Source organism: Oryx dammah, unplaced genomic scaffold (assembly GCF_014754425.2).
Source record: "Oryx dammah isolate SB20612 unplaced genomic scaffold, SCBI_Odam_1.1 HiC_scaffold_3, whole genome shotgun sequence".
Lineage (NCBI taxonomy): Eukaryota > Metazoa > Chordata > Mammalia > Artiodactyla > Bovidae > Oryx > Oryx dammah.
In genome coordinates this window covers 18592256-18614806 of record NW_024070187.1, presented here as the reverse complement: position 1 = coordinate 18614806, position 22551 = coordinate 18592256, and the positions used below count along the sequence as shown (strand labels likewise).

Here is a 22551-nt window from a genome sequence, read left to right as displayed (position 1 = left end):
TGTGATATAATACCCTATATTAGTTACATTAGTTACCTTAAGTCACACAACTACACTTTGTTGCATAAGATTTCAAACCAAGTTCTCTCTGACTATGAAACCCTGTCTCTTAACTATTATGCTTTACTACCTCTGCTGTTGAACTGGTACACAAAACACACAAAATGAAAATAATATCATCCTAATCCTTAGATATGATAAAGATCAATGAGTTAATATTTCAAAAATACTTTAAAAATCCATTGGAAGACAGGACAACAGATAAATAATAAAACTGTCTGCCCCTAAAGACCTCATTGTCCGAGTAGGCAAATATAACAAAGGCTAAAATAGAAGAGAATAAAGAAAACAGAGACTAACCATGGCAGGTATCTGGAGGCAGAATCAACAAAATATTAGCTGTCCCTCCAAATTCATCCTGATCTATTAGGCACCTATCTACGGCCACATGAGAGTAAACTGTCACTCGTGAAAAGTAGAGTGGATACCTGCAACGTTTACATCATCTTCTTAAAGACAGTTACCAAGAATTCACTCTTCTCCTTTTCTTATGTTTAAAAAGGAGGATAAAGCAGCATCTTTCGGAGTGATCCCTGATAGCCAAAGTTTTGGCATGACATTGTGGAACAGACCCCACTCTTTCTGAGGACTGTTACATGAGGGAGAAAAACGCCTGTGTCCTTTAGGGCACTGCATTAAAAAAATCTTTATTATGATGATATTGGCATTTTATTTTTTTGGCTGCATGCATGTGGGATCTTTGTTCCCTGACCAGGGATGCAACTTGCGCCCCCTGCATTGGAAGCTCGAATTCTTAACCAGCTGGACCACCAGGGAACTCTCTAAGCTACTGCATTTTTAACTCCTTTGTTTACAATAACTGTATAGTCTTTATCACACAAATAAATATAGAGGATATTTCAGGAAGGCCTCATAAAAAGCCAATTCTTATAAGTGAGTCTTATTGAAGACAGAATAGGGGAGGAAAAGGTATTTAAGGAAGAAAGAATACCATAGATGGGAGAGAGAACATGAATATACTGAAATGTGTAAGCAGTTTTAGTGTAAATATTTCTAAATATGCTTTTTACACTTAATACAGTGTAAGTTTTTAATACTTAGTACAGGTGCAAATATTTCTAGGTATACCAAAATAATATTCAAGTAAATTGTCAAGTGGGATTTTTAAAAAAATCAAATTGAGATTTCAACCTTTTATTCCCATATCTAGTCAATTTGCAAAAAAGATAAAAATATGCTATTACTAAATAGATTTCCTACCCCCAAATATTTTTCTAATAAACACACTATTTTTATTAGTTTAATATTTCTTTATACATACCACACAGAGTTCAAATAAAATGATTCCAAGAGACCAGACATCTGATTTGGGGCCAGAAGGCAATGGTTTTTCACTTGGCACATGATCACTGGTTTTGAAAATTCCTTGTGCAATCACCTCAGGTGCCAGATATGATGGATACCTAAAATGGTATAATTTAAGAATGAATTTATTACTATGAGCTAATAAGGGAGAAATATGTACGTAGTGGTACGTTTTTACTATCAGCACAGTATAATCCATACAAAAGCTCAATGAGATTAAATGAACTCTTGCTAGGAAGAATTAACTACCATAATACAGGCCTTATGTCTAGGACTCAAGAGGAAATATATGAGTCTCAAGGAATGTTAAACCTATCTCGCCTTTAGCTCCTTTCTTTGTTTTCCTCTGTATTAACACATTGCCTTCAGAATTCCAGGTTTCCAAGTGTTTTTCCTTCTTCCTTACTGCCTATCTTCTCTTTATACTTAACTCTTATTTAAATTTATCTTTGAAAATAGTATTTATTCTTTTGAATAGTAGGAATGTCAAAATCTGTTAAAAACATATAAATTGAAATGTAAGACTCTCCAATCTCTGGACTCCAGTCACTCACATGTATTTATGTACAAATAAAGTTGATCGTTTATCATCATTGCCCTATACGGAAGGATAGTATATGCACTATTCTGTAAGGCACTGGCACCCAACTCCAGTACTCTGGCCTGGAAAATCCCATGGATGGAGGAGCCTGGTGGGCTGCAGTCCATGGGGTTGCTAAGAGTCGGACACGACTGAGCGACTTCACTTTCACTTTCATGCACTGGAGAAGGAAATGACAACCCACTCCAGTGTTCTTGCCTGGAGAACCCCAGGGACGGGGGAGCCTGGTGGGCTGCCGTCTATGGGGTTGCACAGAGTCGGACACGACTGAAGCAACTTGGCAGCAGCAGTACTCTTTTTCACTCAAAATATATTTTAGAGATTATTCTTATAAAATAGGTATAGATTTGTCTCATTCTTTTTGAAAACTGTCAATAATTTCATTGCATTGAGACACTTAATTTTTGTGATACAACTCTGAAGGAGGATATTTGGAAGTTGACTACTACTTAAAATGCTCACGTGGATATATTACAGATATCCCATTTCCCAAAAATATATGGATGAAAGACAAATTCCTAGACATGGTACTACAAAGTCACAAGGCAGATGAATTTTAAAATTTTATATATGTTGCCAAGTTGCCCTTTCAAGTTATGGCAATTTATATTCTCATAAGCAGTATATAGGATTGCCTCTTTTCCTTAACCTTCACCAACATAAGTTTTTAAAAAAACTGCTTTAGTAAATATAAAATACAGACTATTAAATGTGAATAAGGTGTAAAGAATAAAGCTTAAAAGAACACTCATGTACCTACCAGCCAGTTTAAATAATGAATATGAAATTATTACTAAAAGTCCCTATTTGCGTATTGATAATTCTCTTCCATTTATTTATAGTTTTACCATGTTTGTAACCCTAAAAAGTATTATTATATTGTTTAGTTAAGCACATATCTGAACTTTATAGTACTGGAGTTATGCTGCCATTATTCCTTTGTGATTTGCTTTTTTTAGTCAACAATATTTATTTAAAAGAGCTATTCACATTGCTGTATATAGATTTAAGTCATTAATTTTTATGTCTGTTTTATGAATATTCATTCAAATGTCAATGAGCATTTCCTTTCTTTTTGTACTATGAACTATGTTGCTAGAAAAAGTATATGTATTTCAATACATAGTATGTTGTTGTGTAGCAACACTTCTAGCAAAAGTCTCCCCAGGAGTATAAACCTAGCACCGAATTTCTAGGCCATAAGACATGTGCACTTTCAACTTTATAACACCACACCAAATGCTTCTTGAGAGGGGTTGTACCAATTTATACTCCTACTAGCAGTGTACAACAGATTCTATTGCTTACTTCTCCAATATTTGTTGGACAGCAGTGGCAGACTTTCAAATATTTGGGCATCTGGAGGTGAGACTCACAAACCATTGTACAATAGTTTTAATTTGTATTTCCTTGATAACTAAAAAGGTTGAGGTACATTTTCATAGACAAAATTGGCACTATGATGCCATTTTACCCTTAGTTGATCATACTGCTCTTGTAAATAAATCTGTGAAATCTCTTCAGATAAGTGAAGTCTAGTGGAAAAGCAATGACCTGATACCATAAAGCCTGTATTCTAATTCCAGTCCTATCATATATTTTATATGTGATTTGGGTTTCTTAATCTGTAAAACAGGAACAATAATTTCTCTCTCACAAAACTGTTACAAATATTCATGAATACATAAAGAAGTTTTATAGAAATGAAAAAAAAGACACAAATGCAATGCTTTATTTCTGTCATCATTAGCACAATACATCCAGAAGGCAAACTGTTCATTTTTAATTCTGATTTCCAGCACATCTAACTCCAAAATAATAAAATGCGTAGTGAAAAGTCAAGGATTACTACACGTAAACTGCTATATCTAAAACTTCTGACTGATGACCTCCAGAAGTATAGAGGTGACTTATGCTCCAAATATTCTAATTTCCTTTTTAATCAAGGACATGTTAATTAATAAAAATAGTAAACGTTAGGCTTATTTTTTAATATAGATTACCTCTTTCCAACAGTGCCTCTTCTTTAGCACTGCATTTTAACACTCAGAAAATTACCAGAACTCTGCCGTGAGTATGACTGGTGAGATAAATACAAGTGGTTTTCACCATCTGTCTGATGTTTTAACAAGGTATTAAGCTACTGGCCAGCTGAAATGAATGTCCAATTTCTAACTCATTACAGTATTTTGAAACAGATGTTAATGTTTTACTTTTTTGTTCCTTAATATTTGTCTTTTGAATCAACTGCAAGCTTCGTCTGGTGTAAATATTTTCTTTCATGACTTAGATGTTTGATCACTTTATTTTTCCTGGCTAAGGTTTCACATTTTGCTCTTTGATACTTTCTGGTCAGAACTTTTGCGTCCAAGACTTCAAAGTAAGCCAAACCAAATGGCACATGAGACCAATTCTATCCAAGCATTTTAAATTCAAATGTAACTCTTCAAAATGTTTGATATGCTTTAAAAAAATCACTTCCTTTCTTCTATTCATCATTAAAACCTAAAAGCACCTTTAAGTGAAAGATAAAAAATTAAAGTAATTTTTGTTTGTATTGGTTTTGGAGTTGTCACATATAAATTTAGACAAAATGAAGGATCACGCTTACTACAGCTGCCTAAAAGCTATTTCAAAGGGTAATTATCACACATGATGACGATACCAGGGCCTTACTATAAATTTAATTTTATTATTTGAAAAGGTTTTCTTTTAACAAATAAAGCATAGGCTATTTTTATAAAATACTGTTTTTGTGCTTGTGATAACAACTATTTGTTGCCTACAGCCACATGGTAGTCAAAACTATAAACTATGAATTCATGCACATTAATAAGTAAGTCATCAAAACAGAAAAATTTCCATTAAATAATGAGCTTCTTGAAGTTGGGGACCTATCATATCCATTTTTGTATATCCAGAAGCCTTAAGAAAAGGTGTTTAATAAATATTTTCTTAATAAATAAAGGAAGGAATGATTAAACAATTTATTTTAAGATTAGCTATGTTCAAACAAATGAAAATTTTAAGTAAGAAACCTAGAAGTTAACTTAGAGAGATAAATTCATAAATGAGATCATTTTTATGAACCTATTTGCAAGGCAGGAATAGAGATGCAGACATAGACAATGGGCTCCTGGACACAGGGAGAGAAGGGGAGGGTGGGGCAAATTGAGAGAGTAGGCTGATACATATTCACTATTATGTCTAAAGCAGATAGCCAGTGGGAAGCTACTTTACAGCACTGGGAGCCCAGGCCAGTGTTTTGTGATGACCTAGATGGGTGGAAGGGAGGGTGGGAGGGGAGCTCATAAGGGAAAGGATATGTGTATACATATAGCTGATTCATAGAGTTGTACAGTAGAAATGAACACAACATTGTAAAGCAATTATACTCCAATTAAAAAAAAATAAATTTAAAACATATTTTCCTGCAGAAACATACACCATTACTCCAAACCACAAGTTCCAATAATGGAGTGACAAAAACTGACTTTAGAGGGCCCAAGAGCAAAACACAAATGCATACCATTAGGCATATCACACAGCAATTAAAAAATATTCATAAGGTCTTTAAAGAATAGTATTAAATCAACTTTAATTTCCTGATTTTGATAATTATTTTGTGGTTCTGAAAGAAAACTCCTTACTTCAGAAATTACAAACTGAAGTATTTAAGGGTAAAAGGCCATTATAACACTAATAATTCTTAAATAATTCAGAAAAAATTATATTATACACAACAACACATATACACATAAGATAAAAGAAAGAGAGAAAACAAAAGTTGTGAAAAGCTAACATTTGGGGACTCTAAATAAAGGTGATACGGGAAATTTTTGTACTATTTTGTAACTTCTATGTACCTAAAATAAGGTCAAAATTAAACACTTATAAAAGTATTACATTATTAACATATTTAAAAAGCAACCACACTATACATATAATACAAACACCTATATTAAAAGCTTTAATTGAGTCCAGGATGAAGTAAACTTTCATTCTCTTTTTGGAGGCCAATATAAATCTGGAATTCCATATAAAGAAACTCTCCAAACTTATAATATAGACTTTCAGCTATAGAATCCACCCCGTTACTGACAGTTACCTGACTCGAGGCTTAATATCCAATTACATCTTAGAGAACAGATATTTAAATTAAAAACATTAGAAAATAACATGAGAATGATTTTTCTCAGTCTTTTCAGGAATATACATTGTTATTTGTCAGCCTTTTTGCCTAAAATTTACCTAATTCTGAATGAAATAAAGTTAATTTTTATAGTATATAGTGAAGAATTCAATAATCTTAGCTTCACTACTAACTGAATGAAAAATCAATATCAGGGAACTTTTGTATGCTGGGAAAAACTCATTGTCTCCCCTTAAAAGTAAATGGAAAATTAAGATATTTTTAATTTTAAAAAGGTAGCTTCATGTCAAAAATAACAAACTAACAAATATACCCTTAATAAAAAATTAGAAAGTTTAAGATAGAACTCAAAAAAAAAAACCCCAAAACATATTCTTACCCAATTGGGAAATCAACATCGTCACCATATGCTGTCATGTGATAAAGTCCAAATTTAGCCAATTTAACATGTCCCTACAATGACAAAGGAAGAAAAAAAATCACATAAAATATGTTCATACTATTGGCAGGGAAAATTATGATTATACATTTTATAAGTAACACTATCATGCAGTCAGATACATTAATAAAAATTATATTTTATCATAAATTTATTTTAAAAAATTTGTCAGTGTTTGACATCTGCTTTATATTCATTACAAACATATACAAATACAATATATATTATATATATATCAAAATGACAAATAACATTTAAAAATTGTTGCTGCTTATATTTTCTGAGCTCCTTTAAAAAACAAAATATGTTGTTAATTATTTTGAATCCTTGCTTAGAATATTTTGTGTTGATTTTCACAAAATAAATTGTTTTCGGGAATTGCAAGTCCATTCACAATGTTATGATTTAAACTTGACATGGAAGTTTTAACTTGAAAAGGTATGTTCACAAATCAAGATATTAATGAATCTGCTTTATGCCCAGCAATTTTTATATTGTTTTAGACTAATCATAAATACCACAAAACTAAGATTCTTAAAAGGCAAATCCACATTATATAAATCTCTTAAGTTTTTCCCCTTTTAGATGTTTAGAACTTAATTTTTTTTTTCAGTTTAGAAGTTCTTTTTTAAGAGCTGTATTTCCCAGAATTACAAAACATTTATATTTTAAAAACAATTTTAATTAGTTACTCTATTATCTTAACCATGAAATTATAAGCACCATTTTATCTTTATTTTTAATATCATAGAGCATATACTGAAAGTCTAGAAGAAAGAGAAAAATCCTAGTAATACAAAAAATAATTCCCCAGAAAAAGTTTCCTCAAACTATTTTATATGCTTATAAAAAAATAACAAAATTCTTAAAAAAAATCACCTTGCTACCCATAATTCACATAATACCCACAATAGAGGTGGACTAGATTCTTATTTAATCCCCCATAAGAATCCAAGCAGAGAGTCAGCACTTCAATTTAAAAAATAAGCTACGTACAAACAGCTGGTAAACAAAGAAAATAAATGACAAAGTAAAAAAGAAATAGAAAAGAAGAATAAAATGGAGAAAACACAATTCAGCTGTACTATGAGAAAAATATTCTATGTAAATAGTCAGAGAATTTTTTTTAAGATAAAAGCAAATCCACAGAAAGAGAGGACTGAGAAGTCTCAATGTGTATTTCACAAAATGAGTGAAAGGAAAAATAAAACATGAAGGCAGAAAATGAGTCCAGGGAAAAAAGAATAGTGCATGTAAAAAACACATGGATTTATATAATTAGAGATAGTTTCTTTTTAAACAACCACAAGTACATTACGTTCATATAATCTTTTCATTATGAATACTCTTAAGACATTCTAATTCTTTCAGCAGGCTACAACATGAAATAAAAAAAACAAATATTTAATGTAGTATTGATGATTACCTTTTGATCCAAAAGGATATTATGAGGAGACAGTGCCCGGTGTACTATACCATGTTCATTCATATACTGCAAGCCCTGAAGTACCTCAAATGCTATGCACAAAACCTTTGAATAGCTACAAAGAAAACAAAAAGTCACAGATCAATAGATCAATTACAAAGCAGATATAGAACCTGTTTTAAGAAATAAAATGAGGTTCAGTGATAAAATTGAAATATCTACCTACCTACATACATACATGCATACATGCATATATATATATATATTTTTTTTTTTGACCATGAAGCTTGTGGGATTTTAGTTCCTGTTCCCCAACCTGGGAAGGGCCTCAGGAGGGAAAACATGGAGTCCCTGGACTGCCAGGGAATTTCCCAAAGAGTTTTCTTTTTATTGTACCACCTCTAATCAGAGAAAATAGACTCTATACATTTTCTAAAGTATCTACTCAGGCATATTTGATTTTACAATTACAGCAGAATTGATCTTAAAAAGAACCTACAGTTTCCAAACAACGACCGACTGCAGTCCTGTTCTCCAGGAAGGGAGATTAATATTGGTGGGGTGCAAATGACCTCCTGCAGGTTGGGCTTTAACAAATTATCAGGAAATTTCAGATGTATGGCAGAACCAAATCAATGAAAACCATGGATCCTGCTCAAGACAACACACCTATGTCCCTGAAAAACAGCTATATTTTATGGCAGAGAGACATGAGCTTACTTTCCATATCAATCTGCAAGGTAATGTCCAAAATTTATGATGTATCAAATCTTTCTTTCTTATCCCATGCTCTCTTAAGCCAACTTCCATAGGGATGCCCAGTTTCTTCCTCTTTCTCTCTCTCATTCCCTCTCCCTCTTTTTTTTTTTTTTTAAATAAAACATCATTCATATAGGAAGTTAGGAAGAATATACAGAAAAGTAGGGGAGATTAGTTCAAACCCAGTCCCACAAACCACTAATATTAGGGTATAGATTTCCTTTATTTTCATTTTTCTTAACATTTTAAATCATACTTAAAAAAATCAAATTAATATCTGAGTAACTACTAAATTAATTTTTTAAAGGTATAAATAACAAACTAATAATAGAGACATAGTGAAATAATTTTAAAAATAGTTAACCTAAAAGCAGGTAGAATAAAAGGAGAAAAGAACAAAGAACAAATGGAACAATCTGGGGAAAAAACATCAAAAACACAATGAAGCTAGTGTGTATGCAGCAGACTGAACAAAGGGTAGCATTGATAGGAGATGAGGTCAGAGAGGTAGCAAGGTCAGAGGGCTAGATCACCTTAGGCCATTCAGGTCTTTGGCTTTTACTCTGAGACAGATGGGAAGTGACTGGTACGCCGCTACACTACATACAGTAAAAATTTGCAGTAGAACTAAGCAGAGAAGAAAATAAAAACTTGAGCCAACTTAACCCCTAGCTCTCAAGAGATATCTCCATCATGAGGATTAATAGATGCAATAATTTCATAATTATAACTCTATTCATGAAGATTATCATCAGCTACCACCAATTTTATACCTCATTTTTGTATTTTTTTTCTTTAGCTAGAATACACTCATAAGAAAATTTTTCCTAAGGGTGGCAGGAGTAGATATTTTAAAGCATGGCATGTCTTAAAATGTCTATTGTATTTAAACACAGAATTTCTCCTTGTCTTCAAATGTTCTTTATTGATAGTGGTAAATGTAATAAATATCAGTCTGATCTTAATTCTGTTGTAGATACCTTGTTATTCCCCTCTGGAAGCTTTCAGGATTCTGTTGTACTTCATATTCTTAGACCTATAAAAACTTTAGTCCAACATGTCCAGTGTGTAGGCATTTGAGGATTTGTAAGTATTAGGTGTGCTCTTCCAATCTAAAAATTCATGTTTCATTAAGGCAAAAACATTAACAAGGAAAAGTTGATTTGTTGTATCTTTGATTATTTTCTCCCTCTACTGTATCTTTTAGTCAGAACTCCTAGGGGGCAGACGAAAATTAGATTTATTCTATCAACTTTATGCTTTATTTCTTATGAGCATGGCCTATTATTTAATTTCCAAGATTTCTCTTCTGGTCTCTAGTTGTTCCTTTTCAGTACATCCCGTTCTTTGGGGATGTACTGAAAGAATTTACTATTCTTTTGAGTCTCTCCGAGGATAATTATTAGAATTATTTTTAATTTAGGAAACAAAAAAGTGTGTTTATCTTCATTTCCTCTGGGCTAAGTTTTTTTAAAAAAATTTTTTTCTCCCTCAGCTCTCTTTCTCTCAAACTATTTCTTCTCTCATATGTCTGGTAGGTTCCGGTTGTCAGCCATATTTTAAAATAAAGCAATAAGTTGATATTCTACATGAAGTATATAAAAATAAAACAACAGAATTTACTATTTATAAAGAATGCTAATTAAACTGATCTACAAACTATTTCAATTTATGAAATAGTTCCTCCCATATTAAAGCACCACAACAGCCAGTATTAAGCAAATAAGGAACCTGTGGCACAAGAACAATTTAGAATTAATAGTTTTCATTAACATCTGCAAAAAATAAAAATAAAAACCAACTATGTAAATAAACAGATTCCAAACTTTAAAACAACTACAGTAATGTTGATAAAAATGTGCACAAGAAAGAATGCAAACCCCTCCTCTGTTAAAAACAAAGGAAAATTTTCCTTGAGGTTGATTAACAAATAAAACATAAGAACATAGTTTCCTGTGATCATTTGTTCTGAGTCAGCTTTCAGGTAGTAATCTCTCATCTTTGTTCTTTCTGTATCTCTCTGTCTCTGTCTCTCTCTCACACACACACAGAACACTTCACAGTCTTAAAAGCTGATGCCATATTCAGCTGCAACACTAGAGGACCTCAGCTGCACACTATTTCAATACAGCTGTCCTCATGAGATTGAAACCAAGTCTTTAAAATGACTTTTTTATTAAACCAGTTCTGAAACAGCTGAAAACAGAACACTACATCTTCTACTTAATCTACCTGCTTTTGTTAGCTGATTCTAAGATATAACTGGAAAACACCTGCATGTCAAGAAGCACATTCATGCTATTACTGACCTGATAAGCATTTATACTGACACAATTTCTAAAAATATGAATTATAAAGCTGAAGCTCATGACACATCTTTTCTTAGCTGTTACTAAAGGCTATACATGAATTACGGTTAATGGAACCAGTATTTTCAATTTAAATCAAACAGGAAATCAGATTTGCTTTTCTGCCTGTTGTACTCTTATGATTTAATTTTTAATTTATTTTAAAATACAAGTATAAAAGAGAATAAGAAGCTGATGCTACTTTTTATAGTTGGAAGAAGAAATCAATACTTATAGAATTTTGTATACTTGTTTTTAAAGCTGTTTTTAACACTGCCAAGAACTTAAATTATGAAATCCTTTTAAAACTTATTTTGAAGTAGCCAGTATAATGCAACAACAAGGCAAAACATCATATATTCAATAACAGTATGTTACAGTTTAATTGAAAACTGACTCCAGAAGGAGAGTTAGGATAAAGAGAATGGGACTTGTACAATTAAAAAAAAAATGTAGGGGATAACAGGTCTTTATTCTACACAATTTCTAAATTTGAACCTTGTTAATAAAGAAATCTATCACTAACCTGGAAAACATAAATCAGGTCAGAAAATATTCTCTTCCTTTTGAAATTATTAATTACTAGCTACTTTCAGAGACTGGGAGGGTAAACATTTACTTTGTTACCATTGTCTCTGACAATCTGAAAAGTTTAATGAGCATAAGAATCCTTGGTTGTTATAAACACAACGATATGACTAAAGACAGACTTAAAATAATGATTGATAATTTCTGATTAAGCAAGATGACATTTTGAGATACTTTTATTTACATTCAAATATATCAATTAAGTGGCTATTAACTGCTTGGCATTATGATTTTAGGCCTCTGCATTTTTAGGCTCCATGAACACCAAGAATAAAAACTGATCTCCACAGTCAAAAAACCCACAGTATACTTGAAAAGACAGATTTAAAAACTGACAATTTTAATATAGATCAAATTTTAAAGCTGTTCAAAACAGCTTTAAAAACAAGTAAGTATACAAAATTCTACAAGTATTGATTTCTTCTTCCCACTATAGAAAATAGCATCAGCTTCTTATTCTCTTTTATATTTGTATTTTAAAATAAATTAAAATTCAACAGAAATCAAAATTCAACAAAATAGAATTTTGATACAGTTGGAATTCAATGATAAGTTAGAAGATGATAATTAATCATCCTTTTCCTCGGTCTTGAGAGGAAAAGAAAACAGAAAAATTTATTTATTACATTGGTTAGAACAAAACGACCTACAAAATCATAAATTTTGGGAAAGTAAGAATAAAAACTAAAAGAGAAAAACATGACTACCATCACCACCAGTACCATCAAGAACAAATGTTGATAATTTCTAGGCATGAGTCAACTTGGGTGTATTTGGATTTTAAATATGGCTTAATGAATTTCAAATCTATTAAGTTAGTACAATACAAAGTATGTTTTGTTTATCCCTTTCCAGATGTATTTCAAAGGAAATTTATACTGGGCTCTACTGAGACAATCATCTGTAAATTATCTGCAGCTGTTTAGCTTAGTTGGTTAAAATATACTGAGGCCAAGACCATGCGTTTAAAATCTATAAGGATTAGTTAGCTTCACATGTGTATAGCCACAGATTTTCATCTAACTCCAGCCAATATCCTGAAATACAGATAGTTTGTCAAGAGACATTGCTCAATGGCTACTTACTCAAAACATCTTGATTTTCAACTAAAATCTTGTATTTCTCTGTTCCCCATTCCTGAGGACCTGCTCTCTAATCTCATTAAGACCTTGAGGTCCCTTTTCTCTAAGCCACCACTGTTATCTCAACCATTCTTTTATATATATATATATATATCCTTCTTTATCTAGATCTATTCTGTAACTTCAATAGGTTTTTTTTTTTTTGGCCAGGATCCTTAATGGCTTCTCATTCAATGGCTCTAGCCCTGGTAGAATTGTACATCTCTATATTCTGCAACTATACATAGTTGCAAGGTTTATTAATTCTATAGTAATAATTTCTGTTTATGTTTGTCTCTCTCACTGTAACTTGAGGCAGTGGTACCTTGAGTACATTGAAGCTTATTCACCTTGGAATCCCTACGCCTATCAGAGTGTCTACAAGGAATGTGTTCAATAAATGTGTATCAAATAATAGGTGTTTCATAAATGTATACAGTGACATCCCTGATGATGCAAGAGGGTGAAGATAAGATCAAGTTTATCACCACTAAGGAAATAACAGCTCAAAAAAAAAAGTATGTTAGAATAGTAATGGGTTAACAGTGTAAACTTCATTTATAAGAGAGTATATAATCCCTTAGTAAATCAAGAAAGCATGAATTGCTTAAGTTCAAACAATGCTTATCCACAAAAAGTACTATCAATAATTTGTTAAAAATATACCTCTCCCTCTAGTCTTTCATTTATAGGAAAAAAATGAGCCTCCGTATGGTGGCTTTTATTATAATCTTATTGTTTAGCTAAAATAAAAAATTAGACTAAGTTGTTAGATTCTTACAATTTTTCTAGCTCAAAAAAATACTTGTTAGTATTTGGTATTTGAGTTGCATTCACATTAAATCTGCATATATCAAAAGGAGACAACATTTTTATGAATTTGAGTTATTCTATCCAAGAAAAAAGGAAGTGCTAATATTTGTTCAAGTCTACTTCAGCGTCTTGCAGAGTTTTATTACTTTTATTATTTTTTATTACTTAAAAATAATTTTATTGGTATAATTGATATACAAATACCGCACATATTTAACATATACAATTTGATGGGTTTGGACATGGATACATTCATGAAACCATCACCAAGGTAACAGATATATCCATTACCTTCAAAAGTTTCTTTGTGTCCCTTTTTGTGTATATGATAAGAGTAATGAATATTCGAAAATATGTAAGAACACACAGGGTAAAAAAATTAATGAGGGGGACTGATTCTATCAGATTTAAAACATAACATGAAGATTCTTTTATAACCCTACTGTAAATCAATATATGGTTAAAGAAAATGTGGTATATACATACAATAGAACATTATTCAGCCTTAAGAAAATCTTGCCATTTCTAACAATACAGATGAACCTGGAGAACATGATGCTATGTGAAATAAGCCAGACATAGAAGGTCAAATACTGCATGATTCCAGTTACATGAAGTATCTAAAAAAATAGTCAAACTTACAGAAGCAGAGAATAGAACAGTAATTACCAGGGGATAGGGAGAGAAGAAAATGGGAGTTGTTCAATCGGTGTAAAGTTTCAGTTATGCAAAGTCATTAGGTTCTAGAGATCTGGTATACAACATCACGCTTATAGTTAACAATACTGTGCTGCACTCTTAAAAATTTGTTAAGAGGGCAGATCACATGTTAAGTGAGATCATACACAAATAAATAAGACTCAAGGAAACTTCTGCTGTGAGTGCTTGTGTGCTCAGTCGTGTCCAACTCTTTGCAACCCTGAGAACTGTAGCCTGCCAGCTCCTCTGTCCATGGGATTCTCCAGGAAAAGAATACTGGAGTGGGTTGCCATTTCCTTCTCCAGGGGATCTTCCCCACCAAGAGTGTACCCGTGTCTCCTCCACTGCAGGTGGATTCTTTAGAGCCATCATGATGATTTTATGGGTGCCTGCATATATCCAAACTCACCAAACATATACATTAAAATACTTATAGTTTTCTTGTATATTAATTATAACCCAATTAAAATGTTTAAAAATAAATTAAAGTGAGAAAGTCCTATTCCTATCAGCTTCAAACCATCAGTTCTTTACAGTATTTGCAAAGTTTCCAAGAAGAGATGTTATTCAGATCGCAAGAAACAGAGGCTAAGAAAGAGAATGAGAGGTCAGGCTCGTGGACATGGATTTCGAAGTCATTCATAGAAGGATGGTAACTAAAATCACACATGCTGTTTCCTCAGATCCATAATCCATGATATTTAAGGGCCAATGGCAACCCACTCCAGTATTCTTGCCTGGAGAATCCCATAGACGGAGGAGCCTGGTTGGCTACAGTCCATGGGGTCGCAAAGAGCCGGACACGACTGAGCAACTTCACTTCACTTCACCATAAGCCAAAATACCCATACAGTCAGCAAACCAAAGGAGGAAACACACTTCTGGATTCTATGAGTTCAAGATGTTCTTTCACCTTATAAAATCTGATCATTCCCACAGAAATTTTTCTTTTGGTCTGAAGCTTTCTAGGTATTAGCCTGAGGTAAAATGTTTAGAAAGAGGAAGCACAGATGAAATATAGATAGCTACTGTGTGATTTAAGAAATGGAAAGGAAAAATAAACCATTAGGGTTTAATGTTCAGATAATAAAACAACTGTATAACTCTGTGTTATCTTAAACCTAAACTCTCCTCCTATAATTTCAAGGTAAAAGAGCTCAACTAGTTCAGAATTTTTAATGATTCACTGGTGTGTAATTTCAGAATTTGGAGAGGGGTATTTTCAGTGATGAATTACTGCATTTGATGCTTTTGTCTTTTATCAATTACTAAATTTTAAAACTTTGTTAAAAAATCATAACAATTAACAGCAATTTTTCTTCTAAAGGACAAAGAAAAAACAAAGCTTTTGGAATTGAAAAGGAAATAACTCATTTCACTACTGGCACACATGTTTGAGCCTAAAAGGATATAAAATTTAAGAATTAATTTGCTTCAGATTCAGATGTTTTGAAAAGGAAGTTGCATTGATTAACTGCTTACCAAAAGATTATTTTGTAATAGATCTAAAAAAAAGTCCATCTGTCCATAAGTTATTCATAACTTGTGAGATTAAGCATACTTTATAATTCAATTCTCACTCCAGAATAAAATAAGGTTGAAAGCTATAAGTCTGGAATGTGACTAATTCTCAATGGGATACAATAAATTGAGAAATTAACTTTCTAACTTGAATACTAGATAACTTTCCTTTCTCAGCAAAAAATTACTTTGAGAAGATCAAAATACATATGGAAAGCATAGTTTAGTGGTTTGAGGTTCAGACATAAAGCCAAGAGACTCTGTCACTGATTTGCTATGCTTGAAGAGTGTTCCAACTTTATCCTGCCTCAGTTTGCAAATTTATAAAGTGGGAAATATAACACCAAACAGGGGCTAAATGGAAATCAGTGAGCTATTATTGGCCCTATACAGAATGCTGACCATCTTAAAAGTAGAACAAAACAAAGTGCAAGTACCCCTGCGGTGTTCATAATAAATTATATAATACCATTTTATTACAATATATCTGTGTATATATTTGTATAAATTAACAAAGATTATAAAGTGGCCTCATCAATTATTTCCAAAACACAGCACAATCAGAAGAAAGATTTTCTAATTTCTCTGTAAGAATAAAACCACCATTTGATAAGCAGAACTGGGGGACCCAGGGTGATCTGGGTGTATTTCTGCCCCATCAATGTTTTCTTCTCCCAAGCAGCTTTACTATCCTGACACAGAAAACTCCCCAAACCATTTTTTTTCCTCAGTGTATACTGATACTGGCAAGGGGTAATAAGGTCCACTTGCCAAGCCCAGGCAGCATTTGGGATGATATAAAGCTGTAACTTTTCTCTAAGACAGAACCGATGATGGTTCATATTTGGTTGGATCTGCACCATAGTTCAGACTTCCCAGGTGCTGCTAGTAGTAAAGAACCTGTCTGCCAATGCAAGAGCCCTAAGAGATGCAGGTTTGATCCCTGGGTCAGAAGATCCCCTGGAGGAGGGCATGGCAAACCACTCCAGTATTCTTGCCCAGGGAATCCCATGGACAGAAAAGCCTGGCAGCTTAGAGTTCATAGGCTTGCAAAGAGCTGGATATGACTGAAGTGATTTAGCATGCATACATACACATACCCTAGTTCATTTCAAAGGCTTTCTTTTTTTTAATTAAACTTCCAATTTATTTACATATAACTGTATGAACAAACAATGAATATATTACTATTACTGCTCAGAATTTTGATTTGAGAACAATTCATATTCTTCAAGTGGATCAACATTTCACATTTTTTAGACAATCTGTCGCCCCACCCCCAATTCATCACACCAGTGAACAGGAGAGGGCCTGCATTGTATACACTTTAATAAAATAGCTGCTGCAAACAAAAATTTATCAAACTGAAATGTTTAGTTCAATGCTATGCTGGTCTGCACTGAAATTATAAAAAATACGATATTTGAAAATTTCCTATTCTATTTATCAGAAGTTGGAGTGATACAGTAATCATATTTTAATCAAAGAATCCAAAAATAATCAAATTTTATTCTTAACTACTTTTATCAATTTTGTAAGGTTCTTCATCCATAGAGAAGACAGAACAAGGCAAGATAACTTTAATAGTCAGCGCTTTGTTCTCAAACTTAATGTATTAACAAAACTCTGCAGAGCTTCGTTTACTTATTTAACTCTTTTGTCCTAAGTCAGATTGCCTAAATAAGTCAGTTCTGTCTGTTTCTCCTAACCTTCAACTAGTCACAGGTCTTGCTACTATAATGCAAGAAAGATCAGATTCATTTCACAATGTTTTTAGAAGAGATTTAAGAGAAAGCTTTTACTCATGGAATCCCATAGTGACCCAAGAATACTGTTTAGAAATTGTGGAGGACAGTTATATTTTTTCCCAAGTAACAGAGAAGCATTATATTAATGAATAATAATATTAGTTGATGTAGCCTAAATTGTATTCCCCTGTGAACTTCCAGATGTTCAAGCTGGTTTTAGAAAAGGCAGAGGAACCAGAGATCAAATTGCCAACATCCGCTGGATCATGGAAAAAGCAAGAGAGTTCCAGAAAAACATCTATTTCTGTTTTATTGACTATGCCAAAGCCTTTGACTGTGAGGATCACAATAAACTGTGGAAAATTCTTAAAGAGATGGGAATACCAGACCACCTGACCTGCCTCTTGAGAAACCCATATGCAGGTCAGGAAGCAACAGTTAGAACTGGACATGGAACAACAGACTGGTTCCAAATAGGAAAAGGAGTACGTCAAGGCTGTATACTGTCACCCTGCTTATTTAACTTATATGCAGAGTACATCATGAGAAACGCTGGACTGGAAGAAGCACAAGCTGGAATCAAGACTGCCAAGAGAAATATCAATAACCTCAGATATGCAGATGACACCACCCTTATGGCAGAAAGTGAAGAGGAACTCAAAAGCCTCTTGATGAAAGTGAAAGAGGAGAGTGAACAAGTTGACTTAAAGCTCAACATTCAGAAAACGAAGATCATGGCATTCATGGGAAGTAGATGGGGAAACAGTGGAAACAGTGTCAGACTTTGTTTTTTGGGGCTCCAAAATCACTGCCAATGGTGACTGCAGCCATGAAATTAAAAGATGCTTACTCCTTGGAAGAAAAGTTATGACCAACCTAGATAGTATATTCAAAAGCAGAGACATTACTTTGCCAACAGAGGTCCATCTAGTCAAGGCTATGGTTTTTCCAGTGGTCATGTATGGATTTGAGAGTTGGACTATGAAGAAAGCTGAGCGCTGAAGAATTGATGCTTTTGAACTGTGGTGTTGGAGAAGACTCTTGCGAGTCCCTTGGACTGCAAGGAGTTCCAACCAGTCCATTCTGAAGGATATCAGCCCTGGGATTTCTTTGGACGGAATGATGCTAAAGCTGAAACTCCAGTACTTTGGCCACCTCATGTGAAGAGCTGACTCACTGGAAAAGACTTTGATGCTGGGAGGGATTGGGGGCAGGAGGAGAAGGGGACGACAGAGGATGAGATGGCTGGATGGCATCACGGACTCGATGGACGTGAGTCTGAGTGAACTCCGGGAGTTGGTGATGGACAGGGAGGCCTGGCGTGCTGCGATTCATGGGGTTGCAGAGTCGGACACGACTGAGTGACTGAACTGAACTGAACTGAATCACTGGAAACTGTGAATGTCACTTTATTTGGGAAAAGGGTCTTTGCATTTGACGAGATCATCATGGATTATCCCGTTATAAAAATCCAATGTTGAGTGTCCTTATAAGAGAGAGACACAGAGAGGAGAAGGAGATGTAAAGATTGAGGCAGGGCCTGGAGTGATGTGACCATAAGCCAAAAAGAAGCCAAGGAATACTGACTCCATAAACTAGAAAAGTCAAGGAGCGCTTCTTCCCAGGAAACTCCAAAGGGACTAAGTAGGCCCTGCCAACACTTTGATTCCTCACTTCTGACCTTCAGAGCTGTGAGATAATACATTTCTGTTGTTTTAAGCTACTCAATGTTTGGAAATTTGTAGCAGCAGTTATAGAAACAAACATAGTTAGCTAGAAAGATGTGCAAGACATCAAGATGACTTGTTTTTCTCCATCATGGCATGATTATAACAGGATAATTCCTGCTTAATACTTTTCTTTAAATGAACTTTGTTGTTGTTTAGCTGCTAAGTCATGTCTGACTCTTCTGCAACACCATGGACTGTAGCCTGCCAGGCTCCTCTGTCCGTGGGATTTCCCTTGGCAAGAATAATGGAGTGGGTTGCCATTTCCTTCTCTGGTGGATCTTCCCAGCCAGGTATCAAACCCATGTCTCCTGCAGTGAAGGTAGATTCTTTACCACTCAGCCACCTGGGAAGCCTCTATTTAGATACAAATTATGTATAATAAAATATACTCATTTTAAACATACCATCAGAAATGTACATTTCGACAAATGTATATGCTAGCATAAGTACTGCCACAATCAAGAAACAGAATATTTCCATCATCTCAAAAGGTTCTCCTGTTCCCCTTCCCAGCCAATCCCATATCCTAATCCTGGCTGAAAACAAATTGCTTTCTATTATCACAGATTCAGTACATCTTTTCAAGAATTTCAAATAAAGGAAATGATACAGCATCATTTTGTGTCAAACCTGTTTTGTTTTTACTCAACATGACGCTCTTAAGATTTACCCATGTTGTTTCCTGCATTAGCAAATTGTTTCTTTGTATTAATGAACAGTACTTCACTGGAGGGGATGTCATCCGTATATGTACTCATCCGTTGAAGGACATTTTCTCTTTCAGACTTTTCACAGCTCAGCATATTATAGTATTTTACCAGGAAAAAATACAGACACATTAAACATAAAATTTCACAAGAAAATGAAGAAGAATAAGGAGTCCTAGATTTCTGAGGAGTCTCATATTCTTAAAAATGTTGTTATGGGAGAAGTAACTAAAATTTATGGGCATAAACTAATAAGGAAGAATATCAGAACATGAAAATTAGGAGGTGGGGTTTGTCTTAGATGTTTGTGCCAGAATTGGGGGGGGCCCTCTGTCATTATCATGACAATTTTGAAGTACTTATCCACATTTGAAACTGAGGTAAATGGTGTAAAAAACAGAAATGATTTTTTTGTGGCCTGTCACCAAGACAAATAACATGGACAACTGACAAAATAACTAGCTAGTGAATAAACTAATATATGAACAGAAAAAGTACAATTAGATACTAACAGCAAGCTCACATCTAATGCATTGACTAGACTGCCGATAGAAGAGAGCTGAAACTCTCACTGATTTAGATGACTAGAACAGAGAAAATCATACTCTCTCTTCTAGGCAATGTGGGAAGAGCTTATTAGTAGGAAATCCCTCATTCCTCATATGGTCACTACTTTTTCATCTTAAGTCACTGTCTGAATTAGCACCAATATTTAAGACTCACCATCTTAAACAAGACTGCCCACTCCTACCCTCCAAAACTGTTTTATAAAGGAAAATAAGGAGAATACTCTCATTGCTTTCTCATGGACCCTCCACTAGGGTATTTAGCTACTAGGACCCTCTGCCCTTACTTTATTCATATGCTTGCGATTCGTATCAATGTCTTTTTGCACATGGTATTTTCTCTGCACTTCTAGTTGGCCCACTTGGCTAATACTTAGCTATCCTTAAAAATTCAATACAACCATTATTTTCTTAGTAAAAATTTTCTGGATTCTCCTGGTTGCAAGGAACTCTGCCTATCAAGACAACTTGCATATACCTCTCATAAGTACTTTTCAAAAAATGGTACTTTGTAATTGTTTGTTACAACTCTGTCTGCTTACTAACTAGCAATCTCTTTAAAGACCAGGACATTATACTTTCATCTCAGACACACTAGCACCTAGCCCAGTATCTGAAATATATATGTACTTAATGAAGAAGTATAGAATAATCCTTGAGTAGACTAATCATAATTTACATCATAATTAGTCATCATAGAAAGGCTATAATCCACAGGCAAGGCTCATTGATAACAATATCCAATAAGCCTCGCAGATGGTGCTAGTGGTAAGGAAACCGCCTGCCAATGCTGGAGTTGTAAGAGATGCAGGTTTCGGGAAGATCCCCTGGAGTAGGAAATGGCAAACCACTCCAGTATTCTTGGACAGAGGAGCCTGGCAGGCTACAGTCCACAGGGTCGCAAAGAGTCAGACCTAACTAAAGTGATTAAGCACGCATGCACAGTAGCTATAATAATAACACTATTACCACTACTGCTACTAATAGGAACACTTAGATAATTTGTATTATATCAAGTACAATGTCTACATACTATACCACATGCTATTATAAATAATTCACATCTGTCAGTTCATTAATTCTTCCCACTGTCCTAGAAGGTAAGAAAATCAAAGCATAGAGGCACTCAAGGAAGTGAGTAAAGGGTAGAGCTGACTCAAGATCCAGCTGGTTGATCTTATAGTCCATGTCCTTAACCACTACACTATACTGCTTCTCTGTTTAACAGCATGGATGGAGAAATCAAAAGAGAGTTTGAGCTCCAGGTAATTATATAATAACTGAGGTTTAGAGCAGGTACTTTATCCTTGAAATGCAGTAGACGTTTGTTGTTTTCCTTCCTGGTAACCTGCCCGTTTCTTCTAATGCTAACTTAAAATTTTCATTTTAGTTTCTAACTCTCTCCTACACTCCTCAGCTCACATTTCTGCCTTTAGGAGAGGAAACATGAATCAGGCCTTTGACAATTGTTTTCTTCTGGCTGTAATAATTGTTCTGATTGAAAATCTCAGGTCTTACATAGCAACAAATAACAACAGCTTGCTCCTTTCTGGAAGACTGAGAGGATATGAAATTAAGAGAGATGACCATTTTGCCATCATTAGGGGAGAATCTAGAACTCTTACAACTTACTAGCTTTATGATCAAGGGAAAATTACTTAACTTCTAGAATCCCTCATAGGAGCCTAACTTTCCTCCTACATCAAATGGAAGTAATATTAGTAAACTACATCATAGAGCTCCTATAAGAAAAAGACAACCATTATAGAGTGCTTAGGATAATGTCTGGAGAAGGTAATGGCACCCCACTCCAGTACTCTTGCCTAGCAAATCCCATGGACGGAGAAGCCTGGTAGGCTGCAGTCCATGGGGTCGCTAGCAGTCAGACACGACTGAGTGACTTCACTTTCACTTTTCACTTTCATGCATTGGAGAAGGAAATGGCA

General features: G+C 34.0%; 1 protein-coding gene across 1 annotated transcript in view; it reads right to left on the bottom strand.

The window, feature by feature from the left end:
• The window catches only part of TBCK (TBC1 domain containing kinase), a 208727-nt gene that overhangs the window by 152347 nt on the left and 33829 nt on the right, over positions 1–22551 (bottom strand). The window contains exons 4-6 of the mRNA XM_040237515.1: positions 8006–8120; positions 6520–6593; positions 1343–1484 (exon numbers count right to left, since the gene is read on the bottom strand). Of these exons, the coding sequence (XP_040093449.1) occupies positions 1343–1484; positions 6520–6593; positions 8006–8120 (331 nt within the window). The remainder of the gene's footprint in view (positions 1–1342; positions 1485–6519; positions 6594–8005; positions 8121–22551) is intronic.